This window comes from Magnolia sinica, chromosome 5, assembly GCF_029962835.1.
Source record: "Magnolia sinica isolate HGM2019 chromosome 5, MsV1, whole genome shotgun sequence".
In the NCBI taxonomy this organism is placed as follows: Eukaryota; Viridiplantae; Streptophyta; class Magnoliopsida; order Magnoliales; family Magnoliaceae; genus Magnolia; species Magnolia sinica.
The window spans coordinates 110329710-110351379 of NC_080577.1; the positions used below are offsets into that span (position 1 = coordinate 110329710).

General features: G+C 39.2%; 1 protein-coding gene across 2 annotated transcripts in view; it reads left to right on the forward strand.

Moving 5' to 3' along the window:
• Positions 1 to 657: 657 nt before the first annotated feature.
• The window catches only part of LOC131246676 (uncharacterized), a 52870-nt gene continuing 31857 nt past the window's right edge, over positions 658 to 21670 (forward strand). Inside the window, exons 1-3 of one of the 2 annotated variants that reach the window (XM_058247032.1) lie at positions 677 to 1003; positions 8306 to 8513; positions 12632 to 17450. In XM_058247032.1, the coding sequence (XP_058103015.1) occupies positions 839 to 1003; positions 8306 to 8513; positions 12632 to 17361 (5103 nt within the window). In that variant the 5' untranslated portion in view covers positions 677 to 838 and the 3' untranslated portion in view covers positions 17362 to 17450. Of the gene's footprint in view, positions 1004 to 8305; positions 8514 to 12631; positions 17451 to 21670 lie in introns of those variants that run through there. The other variant, XM_058247030.1, reaches the window with a different exon arrangement.

The following is a 21670-nucleotide window of genomic DNA, read 5'->3' on the forward strand; positions in this document are numbered from 1 at the left end:
AGGCATGCCATCTAGGATGCTGGGAGCCAAGGACTAACGGACATGATATCTTACATGTGTGCTTCGTATCCACGTGTAATGCGAGTGCACTCTAAACGAGTGCAATCAGTAGCATTTTGAGAAAAGGTTTTCTCGGATACATAATCTTTGAATATGAGTCTTATTCCAATGACCCAAACCGTTTATAAGATTAAAGTTCCATTTTACGGTGTATGTACAAAAAAAAAAAAAATCGATTTGGCTCATTTCAACCCTTTGAAATGTGGATCTTGTGTTGAAAATGGACGGCTATTATAATCTTCAACTTGATAAAAATTTCAGAAATCTCCAATCCAAGAGAATCATTATCAAATAAACGGTTTGGATCATTGAAAAGAACTAGAGTCCAATGGCTAAAGTCTGACGTATGATATAGCAATCCGTCCAGATGTATTCGAGTGAACCACTTCGCATAAATTTGATCACCAGGTGGGCCACGCATGCTCACAGAAATTGACCCAAAAAATTAAATCTCTACTAACCGTTCATTTTTTTGTCCGCCCAACTTGATGAAGCACTCATATCTCTCACACGTATCCACAGTTCCCACGTGCGAGGCGAGTGGAATTTCAAGGTGCGCTCGAGCGAGTGCTTTTAGCACCTTCCTCTCTCTCCGGCTGTCTCTTTGTCCGATCGCTTTTGAGCTTTTCTATGTTCTTTCCTTCTTCCCTAAGCATCTCTTCTCCTATATAATAAGTGAAATCAAATGCGGAGAAATACGATTCCTGGTTTTTGATTTCCTGCATTTGGATTCCCATAAGAAATAGCATTCTGGTATATTTCGCGACTGAGAGTAGCGATGGAGACGAAAACGCCAAGAGAGCATATTGAGCACATTAGGAGAGAGACATTCTCCATTGGTGGAAAACCAAATCCTCTAGCGGGAGCTTTACATCAGGCCGTTAATTTTCTGTCCGCCGAGCTGTATACTAAAGACGTCCATTTCCTCATGGAGCTCATTCAGGTCTCTCTCTCTCTCTCTCTCACACACACAGAATGGCAAATTGGCTGAGCCGGCCGACACGGACCGGTTGGGCAGGAGGATGGACCGGTCTCGGTGGGCTTTAACTGCTGTTGGCCCGTTATGAGTTTTAGGCCCAATAACTTACTGGGCTCCACTTAATCCATAATAACAAATCTAATTCTCGGGAATTATTAAAATTTTGTGGGTTTTCTCGGGATATTACCCCGAAAATCTCGCAAAAATAATAATATTTTATGAATTAATAAATAATTTTAAAATGTTAATTTATAATTATATATTAAGTTAGTTCCGAATTTAAATACTTCTTACGTTAATCACGGGATAAATTGGTGGAAAATTCGCGAAATATTCATCACATCCACATTTTAAAATTCGCAAGATATGTGTTGATCCAAACCCGAACCCGATTTTAACTCGGTTAGATCGGGTTTGGGTTTGATTTTTCTTACCCAATTTTGATTAGGCTGGTGTGATAATCTCCACGTCAATGATACAGATGGGGTTTTAACCGTTCAATACGATAATCGTTTGGCCTCGGGCTGATGAAGTCCGAATAGGGTTTATTAGATACTTAGCTAGTAGTGGGCTTGGTCCGGCACCACTTTAATCCAAACCGTGCAATTCTCGGGCCCCACTTTAAATGATGGCATGTACATCACAGTCAGTTTATTGGGCCATCTGTACTTCTTTTCTAGAAAAATCCTACGTCGATTCATGTAACGAGAGATAGTAGATGGTGGACCCCACATTAAGTGGGCCACGTACATAAAGTTGAGATCCCAACTAGGGCCTAATTTCTGGGACTTATTTGGATGATTAGTCGGGTTCGGGTCCATCTTTTACCCAGTTAAAAGATGTGCGTAGGCCATGTCTCAGTTAATGACTGGGTTATGATGCCCTAACCCGATGGGATTCAAATTATGTGGGCAGTAGTACGTAGTCCAATTAAATGCTGCCATGTCATGTGACTGTGGATGTGATAGCCGTAGGGTCACTAGGAACAATCTGCATTCAAAACATAAAAGCTAGAAGGGGACCACAAGGACCAAGACCCGATGAGAGCGAAACTCCACTGCTCGGGTAATTCATACTCGTGAAAAGTCTTGGCACGGTCAATCATTTACAATGTGTTCACACGTGCTACAGTGCCGATTCTATTGAACATCTGAGCCGTTCAAAAGGTGGACCCATTTATCAAGGTCGTTTTGCTAAAAAATCTGGCCGGGTCGTTCATTAACTTGGTCACACATCAAGTGGGCCACACATGTGTTGAATAAGACCATCAACGGTCCATATATAGAGCTGTATCCTCTTTTATGCCAGTGTAACCTGCCCTAATACCTTAGATTGACTTGGGTGTCCTCTGTACACGTCCACTGGGACGTGTGAACGCAGCGTTAGTTACTCCATTCAATTCGCTGTATTCCCAGGAAAAATGTACAAGGCATATTGGGGCGTTTGAATCTTAAGTTACTTAAGATAAGGTACTTATGCATGAGGATTTGGAATAATTGTTTGGCTTTCGCCCTAAGGGCCTGTTTGATTTCAAGGGAATTGGAAAATACCTTTGCAAAAGTTCATTATTACCTTTTTCTTCCGTTTGGATTTTCAAATGCAATTCTGCCTCGACAATTGGTCCAAAAAGGTTGACTTGTGTTTGTGGACCCCACTGTGATGTGTATGACATATCCACACCGTCCATCTATTTTATCAGAAGATTTTAGAGCCTAAGTCTAAAATTGATAAGGGATAAACACAAATATCAGCTTCAGCCAAAACATCTAAGCGCCACAAAATTTATATACGGCAAACATTAAATTTCCACTGTTTCCTGTGGTGTGGTCCACTGGGGCTTTGGATCTGTCTCATTTTTCAGGTCATGGCCTAAATGAGGCTGACATACAGGATGAACAGTGTTGATACATCATGTACATCACAATGGGCCCTATATTCCTTTCACAACCATCCTCGATTTTAACGCCAAACGGTTACGCCGTCGACATCAGCGCACTGGAAACGAAGGGCAATTCCCCGGTAAGTAATTATTACTTATTTCACAGGTAATTGTTTGGCTTTCGCCCTAAACGATAAGAATTTGGAATTCTATTTGGATGTGCTATTATGGGTGCTGCATGTTGTGATATAGATGGACTGCATCCTGTATCACAGTTTGCGGTTGTAGGAGCTTAAGGTCGTTCTTTTGTTGGTTTCTTTACTTTGGCTAGTGATGAATTTTGCGTGAGACCTATAATCGGAGGTCGAGTCAAATGATAAGACTGAGTAAGGACTCTTGCAAGCTGCATTTCTGTCCTACCTATCAACTGTTCATGCACAGTCCCAATGAGATGTATCTAAACTCGATCATGAATTGTTGATCATAAATCGACTATGAACCGTGCTACCTTTTATGATTTGGTCTTCGATGAGTCATTTTGCATTGCCAACCAGTAGAATTTTTCGGTATAATATGTGACGGTTCGATTCCTTTGTCAGTGATTTTTGTATTGCTGGAACAATACATGCTCGTAATCAATAGGAAAGAATTGTGATCGAAGAAGGCATTTCATCCGTGACCATGATCGGATGGACGCCTTGTTTTGTCGGGCACATGAGAGTTGTAATTGCTCACACCATGAAAATGCACCAAATTTTAAGTTATTGCTACTAATTTTACTTCTTCTTTTTTTTTTAAAAAAAAGTTTTGGTACATTTATGTATCAAAATGTCGTTCTGTTTTGGCTAATCAATCGAGGAAATCTTTTATATGCAAAAAGCCATTAAAATTGAAAAGTTCAGCCTTAACTCGTTAGTCTCTTTTAACATAATCTAGTCGATCGTCTTTATGCACCGGTCGTTGGACAACGCCGTTACTAATGTCCTCGTTGCTGGAGCTCGACTCATCTAGGGTAGCCATACGATTCACCTCCGGAAGTGCTTTACGAAAATTGGGGTTATGCTGTACAGCGATTACAGGTAGTTGAGTATTGATTGGGCTCGCAATGGAATTAGCGCATTCACAATACAATTGAGTGTTGTCTGCAGTCCTTATATGGTCGATTGACTCTCCCGTTTGAAAGCTATCATTCTTCCCAATAAAATAATGAATCCCTAAATCACCGTTTACAGGATTTTTGTCCATTCCATTATTAGTTGCCATCAATCTAAGGGGAATCCTTACTACCAAGTCATGCAGGTAAAGACGTGATAATGTCGATCATCGTTTCCCTCATGACAACTAATTTGAATCCATAGAGTTTTTTGAACTCCTCACAGAGTTTCCTCAAATCCATGAGGGATAAAAAGTAAAAATAAATTTTAATAAATTTGAAAATAAATTCATCAATCATAAAAATGAAATTATAATCCTTTAAATTAGGGTTCATAGTCAGGTGGGTTAGGTCGGATTGGTGCTCAACCCAAGCCCAACCCAAGGTTCTTATACCTCAACCCAACCCAACCCAACCCAACCCAACCTCACCTCAGGTTTGGAATTCTCAACTCAAGCTTAACTCAAGCAGGATCGGTCGGGTTGGTCGGGTGGATACATGCTAATATTTTCATTATTACATTAGTTTATTATATTTTTAATACACGTTTTATTTTTTGTACATATGATTTTATTAATTATATATGTAGTTATTTATCATAAAGGACTTTATTTTTTCTAAATGAACAAGCTAAATATATAGGACAACTACTCCTTTAAAAGTCATGTTATGTAGCACGCAATCCATTAGGGAGACAGAAATCCGGTGTATCTTATTAGCTTGGTCATCATAAATGACATGGACCAATGAAACCTGATGGTACTGGAATTTCTAATGCCTTCAACACAGATGATCCGCACTCAATTATAATTTATAACCAACTTATATATCGATTGGGTTCAAGTTAGGTCGGGCATCTCGAGACCTCAACCCATGCTCAACCCAAGTTTTATCTGGTTGGTGTTTATATAGCCCAAGCCTAAGACCGAACCCGATACATCCGCCCAAGCTCAACCCAATATCAAGATAGTCATGGGTCGGTCAAGTTAAAACCATCTGACTTTCAGCCCTACTTTAAATAATGAGTTTAAACCTAGGACGAAGTTTTAGGTTTAAAATGTGTCCAATTCCCTAAAAAATCAAATTCCCTAAAAATGTGGCTTACTATAAATAATAAATTTACTACTTATAAACAATCATGATTCCTACTAGATTTCATTATTTTTGGCTAAAAATAATAAGTGTCCAATTTGGCCTAACCACGTTATTCTCCTAATTTTTCGAAGTCCTTTCATGTTGGGCACATCTCCTACAATTCAAAAGGATCAAAAGTTATGATTGAAATAAAGCATACTATTTATAAAAAAAATGAAAATAAAATGGACTTTTGAATGTTGGTATAATGGAATCTCATAAATCCGGTGTGGGCAAACTAGCATAGCGGGGGTTGGTCGGCTAAAGTAAATTCTTCTACCTTAAAATCATATATGGTATGTCAAAAAACTTATTTTGATTTGTGAGAAATGATTATTTTAAGGTTCTGACGGTCGCGAGCACTTTTGCCTCCAGTCGGCCACACCGCAAGAAACATCATGAATTGAATGACCACTGTTGATAACTTCTTGGAAGCCATAAATTTCGAATCAAGCTTATATTTGTTTTTGTTTTTTGTTTTTCTCATTCATTCATGTTTTTGTTACTTTATGAAAAGGTAGGATGACAAATCAACATCACTGAGAACCCCCTGGGAAGGTCTCAATGGTGGATGCCTTTATCTCCTTTGTTTCTTGTGGTATGGTCCACTTGAGCTTTGAATATGCTTCAATTTTAGGCTAATGCTCTGAAATAAAATGATATAGAAAAGTGGATTGACGACGTAGATGATATATACATCCATGCTAATGGCTGGCCCCACAGTGTACTCGGTATGCTATAGTAAGCAATCTGCATCTAGGTCCCATGTAATGAATGGTCCCAATCAAGGTTGATTGATATAATGGATGCAATGGGCCTCACATGATAGATGGCCCACATCAAAGTGTGGTCTTTCGTTTTGGACAATCCACATCAAGTGCACCCCACCTAATGGACGGCCCACACCCAAGGTCTTACAAGATGGATGGCCCATATCCAAGTCGCCGAACACGAATCCACGTAGAAGGTGAGTCCCATTGATAGATGGTGGACATCAAAAGTGGGTCCCACGTGATGGACAACTAACATTGAAAGTGGACCCACATGATGGATACATCATATGTGAACTCCACGTGATGGGTAGTGGACATTGACCATGTAAAGGACAATTAGCATTGATGGTGGGCATCATATGATGGATGACCTAAAACAAGATAGGCCCTCACATGATGGATAACCTACATCAAGGTAGGCCCCACCTAACGGACAGTCCAAGTCAAAGTTTAGGCCGTAATGATGAATGGTCCACATTTTAAATGGGCCTCACATGATAGACAACCTTCTTTGAAGGTTTGGCCCACACAATAAACGGTCCACATTAAAGATGGGCTCTATATGATTGATTATCCACATCCATTGCCGGATATAATAGACAGCCCAAATGTCTGAAAACATGAGCTTGAAGCCATCTATTCTTTTGCCATTTTGGGCACAGTCCGTTTATGATGAGATACACCAAAACAACCATATGTTAATCTTATAACTGAGTTGTTCTAATTTTTAAAAATAACATCAACTAATACAACAATAGAAAATCTTTTTCAAATATTTTACCAAATATACTTATTTTAAATAAGAGCTTTTTCAGTTTTAAACAAGTGATTTTTACAAACGAATTTATTGTAAAATTGGGCAAGTGTCATGTAATGGTCCACCATCTTGTACATACCAATCAAGTTTGGCATTTGTCATTGATGTAGAGAGGGTCGTGGACAGTTTCATGGCCAAGATGGATCAGAAAAGGCCCGGTCAACGATAGAAGTGATTCGGACCGTTAGACCTTAAATCAGGCGTATCTCGCAATTCGGAATGAGCTATCGGATGTAAAATATATGAATTTGGCGTAGAACAAGCTACTTTAGCCACCCAACCCTGCTATGCCAGGTTGCGCAAGCTGGAATTGTGAAATACCATTAGATTGATGGTCATTTCCTTATTTTAATTCCGTTTTTACTACAAATAGTAAGTTTTATTTTGATTATAACTCTTTATCCGTTGGGTTTTAGGAGTTGCGCCCATCGTGAAAAGAGCTTAGAATAATTAGGAGAACAGCTTGGTGAAGCCAAGTAGGACACATACTTTTCTAGCTGAAAACCTTGGCACTGGTAGACTTCACGGCCATCTATAAATGGTAAGTTTACTATTTATAGTAAGTTGCGAATTGTAGGAGTTTTACTTATAGTTTGATCCTGATTTCTCCCCCATTGCTTGGTATCCCTATTTAAAGGGTTGTGAACTTGTTTATTTCATTCGTAAATCAATTTTGAATTTTATAGAAATTATTTTCTATTTTCTTGTTCTTTTCCTCATGGATTTGAGGAGTTTATGTGAGGAGTCCAATGAAATTCCGTGGATTCGGAACAGTTATCCTCTTGAGGAAGACGTGCTCGACCTCATGTCCTCCCTGCGTCAGTCATAGACCTGTACATGATCCATGCCACATGTTGTATTAGTTTCACCATGCATGTACTTCTGTCCTAAATTCATACCCATATGTGATGATCCTAACCATTCAATTGGTGGAGCTTTCACCAATTTACAAATTTTTTCTTTTCAGAAAAAAATGATCCAGTGCGAATCACCAATAAATGAAGTTCTTTATTGGTAGGGTGTCAATGGACCGGGCTCGGGCGTGAAAAATCAGAAATTTGGATAGGACAGGCCGACGGCCCGGCCCAAAACAATGCAAAATCCGGGCCGAAGTTTACACCAGGCCCGGCCCGTTGACAGCTCCATTTATGGGTGAGAAATTATCAAGTGGACCCCACCTAAAATCATTCTTCTTTCTGGACTCTTATCACTCAATAGTGAAAAATCTGCCTTTCATACTAGCAATTAACTAAACTGTCGCATCTTTTTTTTTTTTTCCCTTACTTTCTAAAGAGGAATATTCACAAACACCTCAATGGACTGTAAGTTACGACCCATCTCGTTCACACGTGCTAACGTGCCACGAGTGTATTGCATTTGAGTCGTCCAAAATGTGGGCCCCACCATGAATATCTCCTGATCTAAAATCAGGCTGATCCAATCATGAGGGGGAGAACATGCATGTTCTGTACTTGGTGCAATTGAAGGAGTTTGGATTATGAATTTACAGAATGCCGAAGATAATGAGTATTTATCTGATGATCCGTCTCTGGAGTTCGTTATCACATCAAAAGACATCACAGCAACTGGTGCCGCCTCGACTCTACTTATATTCAACAATGAAAGAGGCTTCTCCGAGAAGAATATCAACTCCATATGCAATGTTGGAGGATCGACAAAGAAAGGGAAGAGGCAATGTGGATATATTGGAGAGAAAGGTATTTCGATTCGATAACAGTTTTTCTTCCCATCACTTCGATTACTGAATTTTCTTGAAGCAGATACATAACAAAATCTCTGATGTTTTCCATTACAAAATTTTCAGTGGGATTAAGTATTTCCATGGTTGATAACAAAAATTAAAGTGGTCATTTATAAATTTCATTATCATATAAATCTCCCACTAAAAATAGGAAATTTCACTAGATGGCCCATGTAAGGGGTCGTTTGGATGCCTGTAGATGGTTTAAAATCATTTACAGCCTGTCCTGTTTGGTTGTAAGTGATTTACAGATAAATGATTATCTGTGTTTGGATAGCTTGTAAATTCTTTGAGTCCTGTAAATGGAATCACAACTATTTGCCTGTAAATCAAATGAGGCTGAAATCTGTAAATGATTTACAGCCTGTAAATTATTTACAGGCATTTTTCAGCATCCAAACACAAACTGTAAACCATTTACAGGCATCCAAACGACCCCTATTGACCGTTCACTTGGGTGGGTCCTTCCATAGATCTGTGACTGGAAATATCTCACTGTTCAGACAATCTTAATGGTTCAATGCTGAGACATACGGAAGGATGATGGAAAAGGATATTTGGCAAATGTCGGCAATGAATGTAAAAAGTTCCCCCGATTGGATGTTTGGGGTTGCGCATCGTGTGATTGGCAAGCAATACCCACCTTATGAATGGTCTTGACAATGGATGGTTGTGACATGTGTCCCAACTGAGATCAGTGCATCATATAAGAACTTGTTGAGCTACTCAATTTCATCATGGTGGGACCCACCTGATGAATGGTCTTCTGTGGACACTTGTCCAAATTGAGAGCAGTGCATCAGATAAGAGCTCGTTGAGCTCCCCAATTTCAACACCATCATCATATCTATTTGGGGTTATTTAAGTTTCATTATTTGAATTTTCCAGAGGTCTTTATTGTTTTTATCATGCATATTCTTTTAGGTGTTCCTAAATACTAATGCATTTCGGAAGCTGTTTCTCTTTTATGTTTTCATATTTGAAACTTGAACACTCTTTTATCTTCACTTGTTAAGCCTTCTTTTCTTGCTGCATGCTTGAGGTTATTTATGATAATCCGAAACATGTTCTTGCATTATCTAACTGTAAGCTTCTTGTTTACTCATTGAGTTCTTGATTTTGGTTGTGGTCTTGATTTGTTAACCATTTTGAATGGGGAGTTTTTTGATACTTGGTCGTGTATGAGTCTTGATAAGCTAAATTGTGGAACTCAAGTTCCAAAGTCAGATTGGTTGAACAATCCCAATCTTCGACATGTGGACACTTGTTTGTTGAAACAGAGCCATTGGGTATCTTTAACTTCTAACCATCCAAGAAATTTTCTCCAATTTGATTGTCAGTTATCAAATAAACGTTTTCATGATACATCTAAACTGGATCCATAAGTGAACATTTTGATTTGAATTACTCGTTCAAGTTATTTTGATGTTGATCTTTATCATGGCCTTGCCCTAGTGATCGGGGTCGATCTTCTCCAAAGCCTTGCCCCAGCTATTTGGGGTTGATCTGTATCCTTGTCTTAGCTATTTGGGGTCCCATTTCATAGTAGCCATGTCCCAGCTATTTGTTATTTATCTTCATCACAGCCATATCCCAACTACTTGGTGATGATCTTGATCTCGGGGTGCAACTCGGGCTTGTTGGCTCAGATTTTGGGTCAACCGTAATCCAACCTGACCTCTAGAGGACCCAATTGTACAATCCAACCCAGCCTGACTTCCAACGCAAGGTGCACAACCCAAAATCCTCTATATTCGATCCAACAAACTCCAACCTGACAGGATCAGCTCAAGTTGCAGCCATGTCTTCTTTGTGGCATTGTACTAGCTATTTGATGTATAAATCTTGTTTTGCCGATAGCATTCTTAACATTCATATTCAAGATTGCTTGACAGAAGTTGTATGATTGGCTGCTTGCCTTCTCTTTTATATGGGCCTGTCAACCAGCTGGCCTCCAGGTGGATTTTCCGATTACATCTCAGATATTCCATAAAAACATCATGGAACTTGAAAAGTGTTTTGGAAAAAGGATCCCCTTTCTTGATTGAGTAACTTTCACTCTAAGAAAATATCTTACTGAGCCAATGTAATTCATATCAGATAATCAATCTTGGTAACTTTCAATTCAACAAATGTCATCTACATTCAAAATCAGTGTCATAATATCCAGTACCTTCAAGATACATTTATTTGCACCACTTATTCAAAATCTATACCCCATTGATGATCTGATAAACCCTCTCAAACCATGCTCTAGGAGATTGTTTCAATTTATACAAACCATTTTCTAACTGACAAACATTTCCTTCCTCATTGCGAATTGTTAATATAGGTCGCACGTATAGGCCTTTTATAGATCTCCATACAAAAAGGCTTTGTTAATTGATGTATGACTCCTACATTATTTGGAAACAAAGTGAATTACTCAAATTGAGTTTGATATTCGATCAAATTTACATATTGTGAATAGGTTTGACAAGACAAGTCTCTTCCAGTGCATTGGAATTGCGCATATTCCAACATCTAAACATTTCCAAGGTAGTAAAAAACAATAAGAGTCCAAGATTGATCTTATCAGAAAGAACAAGAATGAGAATCTCTCTCATAGATGACAACACCATGAACTCTTTCACCAATCTCCAATGAGAAAAAAAGAAAGAAGGGGTACAGAAGAAACAATAAAAGCAATCCAAGCTCATTGCAAATACAACTGCCATGTTGTTTTTTTATTTTTACACTAAGATAATTATATTACACAATCTCTTGGCTCATTTGGATTTCAAATTTTAAAACCAAACCTAGATGCTTGAGATTGAAGGATGTATGGATGGATTGATGGAGAGTGTGATAGAGAGAATGTGGCAAAACTATCTAACACATTATACAAGAAACAATCAAACACAAGCGACAAGTGTCAACATACCTATATAATGCCTAACACTAAAAATCACCTAAGAAGCTACCCAATAGATGAAATGACAAGCAGTACCTTTTTTTTTTTTTTATTGAACTCAAAGAAAGAGTGTAAGCCAGTTATGTATCCAAAACAATCCACACCATATGTCTGTGTGAACCATTATTTCATTTGCCGAATTTTTTTCCGTATAAGTTCCGATCTCCACAAGAACAGGGTTTATTTACTATCATATCCGATTTCAAAACCACAAAACTTTTTCTCTTCGTCTCTTGAAAACTTCGTTGTCAAAGCCTTAGATGAGCTATTTGGATTAGATGAGCTATTTGGAGTGGGCTCTAGCAATCCTGTTTCTGGGCCACATGCCAATCTTAATATCTGAAACAAGAATTCTTATGATTGCTTTGAAAATACCTGTCATCAACCCTCCAACTAGAACTGGAGTGCTTTTACTGGTGGAGAATTCCTCCTCCCTTGAAAACATGTTCACAACATGCAGTTCTTGAACATGATCCTTGCTGTCATCTCCACTTTCAAAACTGTGGAACGTTTTCTATTCATCCCTTGAAAACATATGGTTTCTTGGAAACATATGGCTTCACACGAAATACCTGGCATCAATCTCCACCAGAACAGGGTTTTATTTACCATCATATCCGCTTTCAAAACCACAAAACCTTTTCTCTTTGTCTCTTGAAAACTTCACTGGTGGAGAATCCCTCATCCCTTGAAAACATGTTCATAATACGCAACTCTTCAACAAGATCCTTGCTATCATCCTCACTTTCAAAACTGTGGAACGTTTTCTATTCATCCCTTGAAAATATATGGTTTCTTGGAAAAATGTGGCTTCTCACGAAACACCTGGCATCAACACCCATCCCTTAACTAGGCTTGGGAAAAGGTTGAATGTTAATGTTACTGGTGGATAATTCCTCTTCCCTTGAAAAGATGTTCACATGTGGTTATTGAACATGATCCTTGCTATCATTTCCACTGTCAAAACCATGGGATGTTTTCTATTCATCTCTTGAAAACATATGGTTTCTTTCATCATTCCAAAATTAGCTCTCAAATAAATTGCCTAACTGTTATCTACCTAATTTTCCCCCCAAATTTCTTTTAGTATGATTAAAACTAACATCTTAGGTGATTGGCAGGTATCGGATTCAAGAGCGTATTCCTCATTACCAGCCAGCCTTATATTTTCAGCAATGGGTATCAGATAAGGTTCAATGAAAACCCACATCCAGACTGCAATCTTGGATTCATTGTCCCTGAATGGGTGGACAAGAACCCAACTCTTTCCGACATACAAAAAATATATGGCTCTGATAAAGTCCTTCCGACAACCATTATAGTCCTGCCATTGAAGTCTGAAAAGGTAAATGCTGTGAAGCAACAGCTTTCAAGCATGCACCCTGAGCTCCTCTTGTTTCTTTCAAAAATCAAGCAGCTTAGTGTCAGGGAAGACAACGATGATCCTCGGCTTAATACAGTTAGTGCCATCTCTATTTCGAGTGAAACTGACTTTAAGACAAGGAAGAGCATCAATGCAGAGTCCTGCACTCTCCAGCTCTCCGCTAAAGATCCCTGCGAACAGAAAGGGAACGAATGCACTTACCATATGTGGAAGCAAAGGTTCCCAGTTAAATTGGAAAACCAAGTTGAGAGGAGGAAGGAAGTTGAGGAATGGGTGATCACACTAGCATTTCCCTTCGGCGAACGCCTCGATCGAGGGATGGGAATGCCTGGCATTTATGCATTTCTACCGACAGAGATGGTCACAAATTTTCCATTCATAATTCAGGCAGATTTTGTTCTAGCATCATCAAGAGAAACCATACTCTTGGATAATGTGTGGAACAAAGGCATTCTTGATTGTGTGACTTCTGCTTTCATCAATGCTTTCATTTCTCTAGTGAAAGAAACAGGCAACACACCCACATCTTCCCTCGTTCCGATATTCAACTTCTTGCCAGTAAAAAGCTCTTCATTCAAGGAGCTGAACACCGTGCGAGAGGCAATAAGAGCGAAGGTGGTCGTGGAGAATATCATACCATGCGAGTCATACACAGAGCAAAAGCTATTCTGCAAGCCCAGTGAAGTGGGCCGGCTAATGCCTGCATTCTTGGATATCTTGATCAAGGCGAGGGAGCAAGGTGTGAGCTTCCAGAATCTTTCATCCCATGGGACCTACATTCTGAACTCAGCATTCGATCAGGCAGAATACAACGATGTCCTGGGTTTCTTGGGTGTGGGATCCATCAGCAACGAATGGTATGCGAAATGCATCAAGAGCTCAAATCTAGTACTGGGTGTTTCTGAGGATCTTTATATGGAGCTGCTATCCTTTTTCGCAGACAATTGGAACATTTTCAGGGAGACTGATACCAGTAATATACCCCTTCTGAAATACATTGATCGGAACTGCATGCAATCCTTGTCGAGCATCAACAATGCAACCGCCAAGCATGGAAATACATTATGTTTTTCATCCAAAGCTAATCATGTTTCGTGGCTTATCAAATGGAACCAGGAATTCCGATGTGCTGCGGACCGCTTCTTCTTCCCAGAAGGCACACATGAGGCTTTGAGATTGTCTCCAAAGAGGGAAACAATACGGGAATGGCTTCAGCAGTATGCTAGTGTGGACAGTCTGACTGTATCCAAATATGGTGATCTTCTCGTCAATGCAGTGATGAATGATAGAAAGCTTGTTATAGCTTTTACACACTTCTTATATCACTCCCTCTCAGAGAAATACTTGTCAGTTCAGGAAGTCTCGCAGCTGTGTGATAAAATGCCGCTTGTAGATAACTATGGCCAGGTGACTGCACGAAGGAGCCAAGTCCTTGTTCCCGCCAATGGCAGCAAGTGGGTTGGATTATTGGGTTCAAACCCATGGAGAAGAGAGAACTATGTTGAACTGGGTGAAGATTATGCCCGGGATGGCTATTTTGCTGGTCTGTATTCATCCAAGAAACAGCTGATGAAGTTCATGGAGGATTACGCTGAAGCTTCTGACATACCGGGTCTATGTCCTCCTGACGCTGCTTTTCCTACTGTATCATCTCCGCTGACGAAAGAAAACACATTTCTGCTTTTGGGATGGATTCAGAATTTGAAATATAAGGGGGTGCAGATGCCAGAGAGTTTCTTGCAATGCATCAAGGAGGGGAGTTGGCTGAAGACCTCAATCGGTTACAAGCCTCCCTCGGAGACATTCCTATCGAGCTCTGACTGGGGAAACCTACTTCAGATGGGTTCTGTGCTGGTGGATATCCCCTTGATCGACCAGGGATTCTATGACAACAGGATCAGTGTCTACAAGGAAGAGCTGAGAACAATTGGGGTGATGTTTGAGTATGGCGAAGCATGCCGCTACATTGGTGAACGTCTCATGAAGCTAGCCAGATCCACGAGGCTAACGAGAGCGAATGTGCTGTCGATGTTGCAGCTGATAAAGTTCATGCGAGAGAGGATTCTGTCACCGGAGGAATTCATCAAGAGCATCAAAGATGGTCGTTGGCTACGGACCACTCACGGTGACAGATCTCCAGTTGGGTCTATTTTATATGGGCCTGAATGGAAAGCTGTGTCGGAGATCAGCAATCCGCCATTCATCGATAAAGACTACTACAGCAAGGATATAGAAAACTATGAAGAAGAGCTTCAGCTGCTTGGTGTTGTAGTTGGCTTTGATGCGAATTACCACATGGAAATCGTGGCGAACAACTTCAAATTTAATGCTTCTTTACCTTCTCTGTCAGCAGATAGCATTCTTTTGATTTTGGATTGCGTTCGGAATTCAAGATTGTCTGACCAGATCAAAAGGAAACTTAAAGATGAGAGATGGGTAAAGACCAATCTCGGTTACCAGTCACCAGCCAATTCTTTCTTCTTTGATCCCAAATGGGAATGTCTTTTGAAGGTTGTCAATGGAATTCCGTTGATTGATGAAGGATTTTATGGGAGCCGGATCCGCTCATACAAGGATGAGTTGAAAGAGGCCGGGGTAGTTGTCACACTACAAGGAGTGTCCAAGGAAGTCACCCGTCGTTTTGAAGAGCTCATTAAGACATCTTCCATCAGAAAAGAAAATGTGCTAGCACTGCTGGCATGTTACCGCCACTTCAAGGAAGCAAAACGTAGCTTCCCCAAAGAGCTATTCAACTGCATACTCAAAGAAAAATGGCTGCAGACCCGCTTCCTTGGCTTTAAATCCCCACAGGAATCAATACTGTTTGATGTGGAATGGGAATCTATCTGTCCAATTGCGATCCTTCCGTTCATCGACGACAGCGATGCATGCTATGGAAAAGACATCCATGAATACAGAAATGAGTTGAAGGATTTTGGTGTTGTAGTCAAATTTGAAGATGGATCAGGGTTTGTAGCTGCCGGTCTCAGTATCCAAAACCCAAGCGGAATAACTCCTGCAAGTGTGCTGTCACTGCTGAAATGCATCAAGAATTTACTGGAGCACAGCAGCACCTTACCAGAGGAGTTCATGCGGCGTATCAATAAGAAGTGGCTGAAGACCCATATGGGCTATCGATCGCCAAGCGAATGTATGCTGCTCGATTCGAAGTGGGCTTCTCTAGAACGCGAAGATGGGCCATTCATCGATGAAGCTTTTTATGGGACTGAAATTACATCATATCGAAAAGAGCTCAATGCGATCGGAGTGATTGTGGATGCTGAATTTGGCTGCCCATTGCTTGCAGGCAACCTCAGTTGCCATTCTCAATCTACAGTCATAACTAGAATCTATGAGTTTTTGAGCAAATTCAACTGGGACCCAGACAGTAAAGAAGCTAGCTGGATTTGGATACCAAATGGAAGTGACAAGGGAGAATGGGTGGGCCCAAGATGCTGTGTCATTCATGACAAGGATAATCTCTTTGGCTTACGGTTGAAGGTTTTGGACAAGTATTACAAGAAAGATCTACTTGGCTTCTTCTCCTTGAGGCTTGGAGTTAGCTCAAATCCAAGTGTTGAAGATTACTGCAGTCTGTGGAGTGATTGGGAAAAAACAGACTACAAAATGGTGTACAAGGAATGTTGTTCTTTCTGGGCGTTTGTGGCAAAGCATTGGAATTCAAAGTTGGAGAAGCTTCTCTTGAGCAGCATCTTGAAGGTGCCTGTGAAGATGGCTTCTGAGGGAATCCATCTAGTCGACAAGCGAGACGCTTTCATTCCCGACGACCTGCAATTGAAGGATATTTTCGAGGAGGCTTCTCAAGAACCAATATTTGTCTGGTATCCACAATCGAGCTGGCCTTCTCTGTCTCGTGATAAGCTCAACAAGATCTACAGCAGCATTGGGGTCCGAACTATTTCAGAATCTGTTATAAAGGATGAAGATTCAGCATCGAACATGCCCGAATTCAAGAAGTTAGATAAAAAATATGAGATGCTCCAGAATGGTTTGTTCCAAATTGCACTTGGGTTTCTCTCAGATCCTTCATTTGAGATGCCCATGGACGCGAGGCATCAGAAGGTGAAAAGCCTCCTCGGCGTCGAACTCTTTGTTTCAGAGGAACCCATTACAGTAAGCTACAATCTGCTACTTTCTGCAGGAAAGATCATCAAAGCAAATGCTGCACGAATGATTCGTTGGGATAGGGAAGACTCAAAGCTGTTTGTTCAGAAGATTTCCTGCAACAAATCCAACATCAAATTCGCAACGTATTTCTCTGAAGTGATAGCAGAAGGGCTGTTATGGGAAGAGCCTGATAGGATTCCGGACCTCTGTGAGCTTATCAAGATCGGGTGCTTGTTGGAGTTTGAGGAGGCGGCGATAGAGTTCTTCTTGAAGACTCAGAATCTGCAGGTTTTCATGGAGGATGAGGAGTTCCTCAAATCTGCACTCTTATCTGCATAGAAACTTATGATGCATGGTTTGTGATGAAACTTCCTGTTTTTTGTTTTGATGATTTGAAGCTTGTATTTATCTTTTATCTTCTTCTTCTTCTTCTTCTTCTTCTTCCTTTTTTTTTTTTTTTTGGATTTTCAAGCTTTTATTGTGTTAGTGTTTATGTTAGTGGAAGTTAGTTTCTGTTGGAAATTCTTCTGTTTTGGTCAAGACAAAGATGAGCTATATTCCAGTACAAATTCTTCCTACCTTGTGAACTTGCAATTCTGTGGGGCCCACTTGTAGCAGTGTACCATTGGGGTCGTTGGATCCATCTTGTATTACATGTGGCCTCAATTGCACGCTCATTGGATGAAATTTGCTTTTTTCAAGAGAACAGGGGAGGAATTCCATTGCCACAGAAGTTCAAGGAAAAAATCGAATTTGAGGAGAGTAGGCCCAAACCATACCAAAATTTGGGCCACAATCACCGTAATCATATGAAATAGTCTGTGTCATCCAATCAAAGTGATTTGTGGCTATATATATAAAAGATGTTTCTGTTTCTTTTACCGAAGAAGAAAAGCCTCTGTATCCGAACTTTCGCCGTATAATCCCCACTTCTTTCGTCGACCTCTATTCGATCAAACAACGAAATCTTCCAAATGCCAAAAATCAAAACCTAATAAGATGCTAGTACGGAAGCTTCTAGAATTTAATTCCGGAACTAGCAGATTCGAGTCTGATCGATCGCGGAAGAGTGTGTTCGAGAGAGAGAGATGTACGCAGGAAAAAAGTTTCGACAGTTAAAAGAGAGACATCTACGCATGAAAGAGTGTATGGGCCCGTTTGGGAGCTTGGATTTGGAAAGCATTATAGTCCAAATCATAATTGCATTGGAATCAAGGTGATTCTGAATCTTCATTTACATTCTGATGAAATGCACTAGTATTTGTCAGGCATTGGAATTCTTGAGTATATTGACAGCACATCGTGATATTTATTAGAATGATTGTAATACATCTGTTAAAATATATAATTCGGAAAAAAAAAATGAGAAGAAGAAGAAGAAGAAGAAGAAGAAGAAGAAATGTTAAGACTTCATGCAAAGATTATAAACATGTGACTCAATTTTTAAACTGTACATTTACATGGTTTAAATCATTTTATTGATGTGATTTTATTGTTGTGCCGATAATTGAATTGTTTTTGGGTATCATAAGTGTGCCAAGTATCTAGCGAATTAGTAGCCTAGAAACACCTTTATTACATGTGCCATTATGCATTTTGTTGAGATTTCAAAGCGTATCTAAAGGGTAAATTTGAAAATACCTTCAATTCCTTTTCCTATGGTGTGGTCTAATTGAAATTTAGATCTGCTTTAGCTTTGGGACCATAGCCCAAAATAAGCTGGTAAAACGAACAAATGATGTCGATACACAATGCATACATCAAGGTGGGCTCTATGGTTAGGGTCTCACCCACATTACTGATTCTGCGGTCACAGCTAAGTCATGCTCGATTTTCTTCGGCTAATGATAAGTTATGAATGACCTATCGCTTGTACACCAATTGATATGTATCCTTTGGTTCATCGAGTACAACAACATCTGAGAAACGATGTCCAATTTGATTTTTCTCCCTTTCTATTCATCACAATGCCCATGTGCTAGACTGGTTTATGGATTTATTTGCAAATATGATTGTGGTTTTCATGATTAAAAGGGTGAATTTCCTTTCTAATAGATGGTTTCATTGAGATTTGAATTCTAGAGACGGATTTATGGTTGCAGAGTTGAATGAATGTCCTTTTTCTAATTTCTTATTTGTGTAGTGGTTGATGGGATTTGGTTGAGATTAAAAATTTGCAATTGCTTATTTGCATGTAGTGGTTGATGGGATTTAGTTGAGATTTAAATTTCATATGCACTAATAAAATATTTTCTTTTTTTACTGCTGGGGTTGTGACAAGCCTTAACACAACTTGTCTGTCGTGGAAGCAACCTCAGATGGAATCATACAAAGCAATAGGAAAATAAAAATTCGAGAAATCATAGAGAACATACAAATTTTACGTGGAAAAACTTTTATGGGAAAAAGCCAGAACACCAGGCGACAAACAATCCATTATGAACAGAAAATTATAAGAGATGGAACAACTTACAAATGAGAAACCCTAACTTATCACTCGAAACCCTTGAAAACTCACTAACCTCCTTTCATTGTACCCTAACTATGTAATTAGAAGTTTACAAAATTAGAAACAAAAACTTGCACTTACGCATTCCGCTCGATCGCACATTCGGTTGACCGAGACATCAACAAAGTTTCTTGATCAACTGAAATAGATCTCAAGCGTTGAACATCATTGCACCCAATTAAAGGCACTCTATTAACAATCTCCACCATGGCTTTAATCCTCCAGCTCAACTGTTCCACGTTGTTATCTCTCTCTCTACTCTCCTTCATAGTAGCACTATCATGATCACTTTTTTTGCACACTCCATCTTCATTCCTTCTCTGTCAAGCCTGAGAAGTTGAGCAAAACCTAAATTTCTTTGCATGAATAATAACCTTCGCAAACATATCCGCCGGATTTTCACTGGTGTGAATCTCGTTAAGAGTAACATGACCTTCCTCTACCATCTGCTGGATAAAATGATTATTAACATCAATGTGTTTAGTCCGTAAATGATACACTGAGTTCTTTACCAAATTGAGTGCACTTTCGTTGTTATAATGCATAAGCACGACTTCTTATTGAAGCTCTAATTCATTCATCATTCCTTTTAAGCAAACAACTTCGTTGAATTCTTTTACTTCAGTTGTAAAAATAGCAATCACAGACTGACGTTTTAACATTTAACCGATTATTCCACCCACTAACACAAACGAATAACTAGAAATCGACATTCTATTTTCCACATTACCAGCATAATCCGCATCCACATAATTTACAAGTTTTTCATTAGATTTTTCAAATGTTAAGACGTAGTCCATCATAACTCATATGCAACGAAGTTGTCATTTCACTGCCTCCCAGTGTTGTTTGTCAAAGTTTGACATGTATCTACTCACAACACTCACTGCATGTAAAATATCTAGTTTAATACATATCATGACATACATAAGATTGTCAACCGCGCTCAAGTAGGGCACATGAGACAGATACTGATTTTCTTGACCAAGACCTTTTCAAGATATTATTCCTGAGACAACCATGGCCTGCTCCTTTTCCTATCTTTGAATAAGTTGATGCCAAGAATCCTTTTTTGCAGTTCCCAAATCTTTCATCTTAAATGTCCTGGATAACTGAGCCTTCAATATGTTAATTTCAGATATGATATAACTAGCAATAAGCATATCATCAATATACAATACCAGAATAATTAGTTTCTCATCACTAATTAGTGATGATGAAGTAGACACAATGATCGAACTTACTTTTGATAAACCGTTAGCTCAATATGAAAGAATAAATTTTTTTGTACCATTGCTTAGGCGACTATTTCAAACTGTACAACGACATCTTTAACTTGCAAACCTTATTCCATATCTACCGCACCTCGAATCCTTCAGGTTGCTTCATGTATATATGTTATTCTAGTTACTCATGTAGAAACACAGTCTTCACATCAAACCGTTTAAATTTTAAATTGTATTGAGCAACCAACACCAATATAAATCTGATGGATACTTGATTAACCACATGCGTGAATATCTCACTAAAGTTAATGTCTTCTTTTTTAGCATAGTTCTTTACAACCAGTCCCGCCTTTTACATATTCGGTTTCTTGTGAAAAATTTATTTGTACCAATCACTTTCCGCCAAACGAGTAGTTCCATTAGCTCCCATGTTTCGTTCTTGTACAGAGAATTCATCTCATCATGCATCGTCGCTTTTCACTTCTTAAAATTTATATTACCTAATGATTCATGTAAGGTAAACGGATCCCTTTTATCCATAATGAGGGCAAATACAACATTTGAGTCATTCATGTATCATAATGGTACCCTGCGATTCCTTGGTAGATTTCTCTTGACAGGTGGTGCCAGCATCTCTTCATGTACCTCTTTCTGTAGTTCAGCTTCTTTAAGTGTTTCAACTTTATCTATTTCAATGTCAACAATCGATTTTTTTTGGTTTCCTTATGCTCATCCTTACAGTATAAGAAATCATCATCGAACTTGACGTCCCGGTTAAATATGATCTTTCACAAAATCTAGTCATACAATCTATATCCTTTCATACTATTACTATAACCAACAAAAGTACATTTTTTACCTTTTCATATAGCTTATTTCTCTCAACTGACAGTACATGAGAGTAAGCATCACA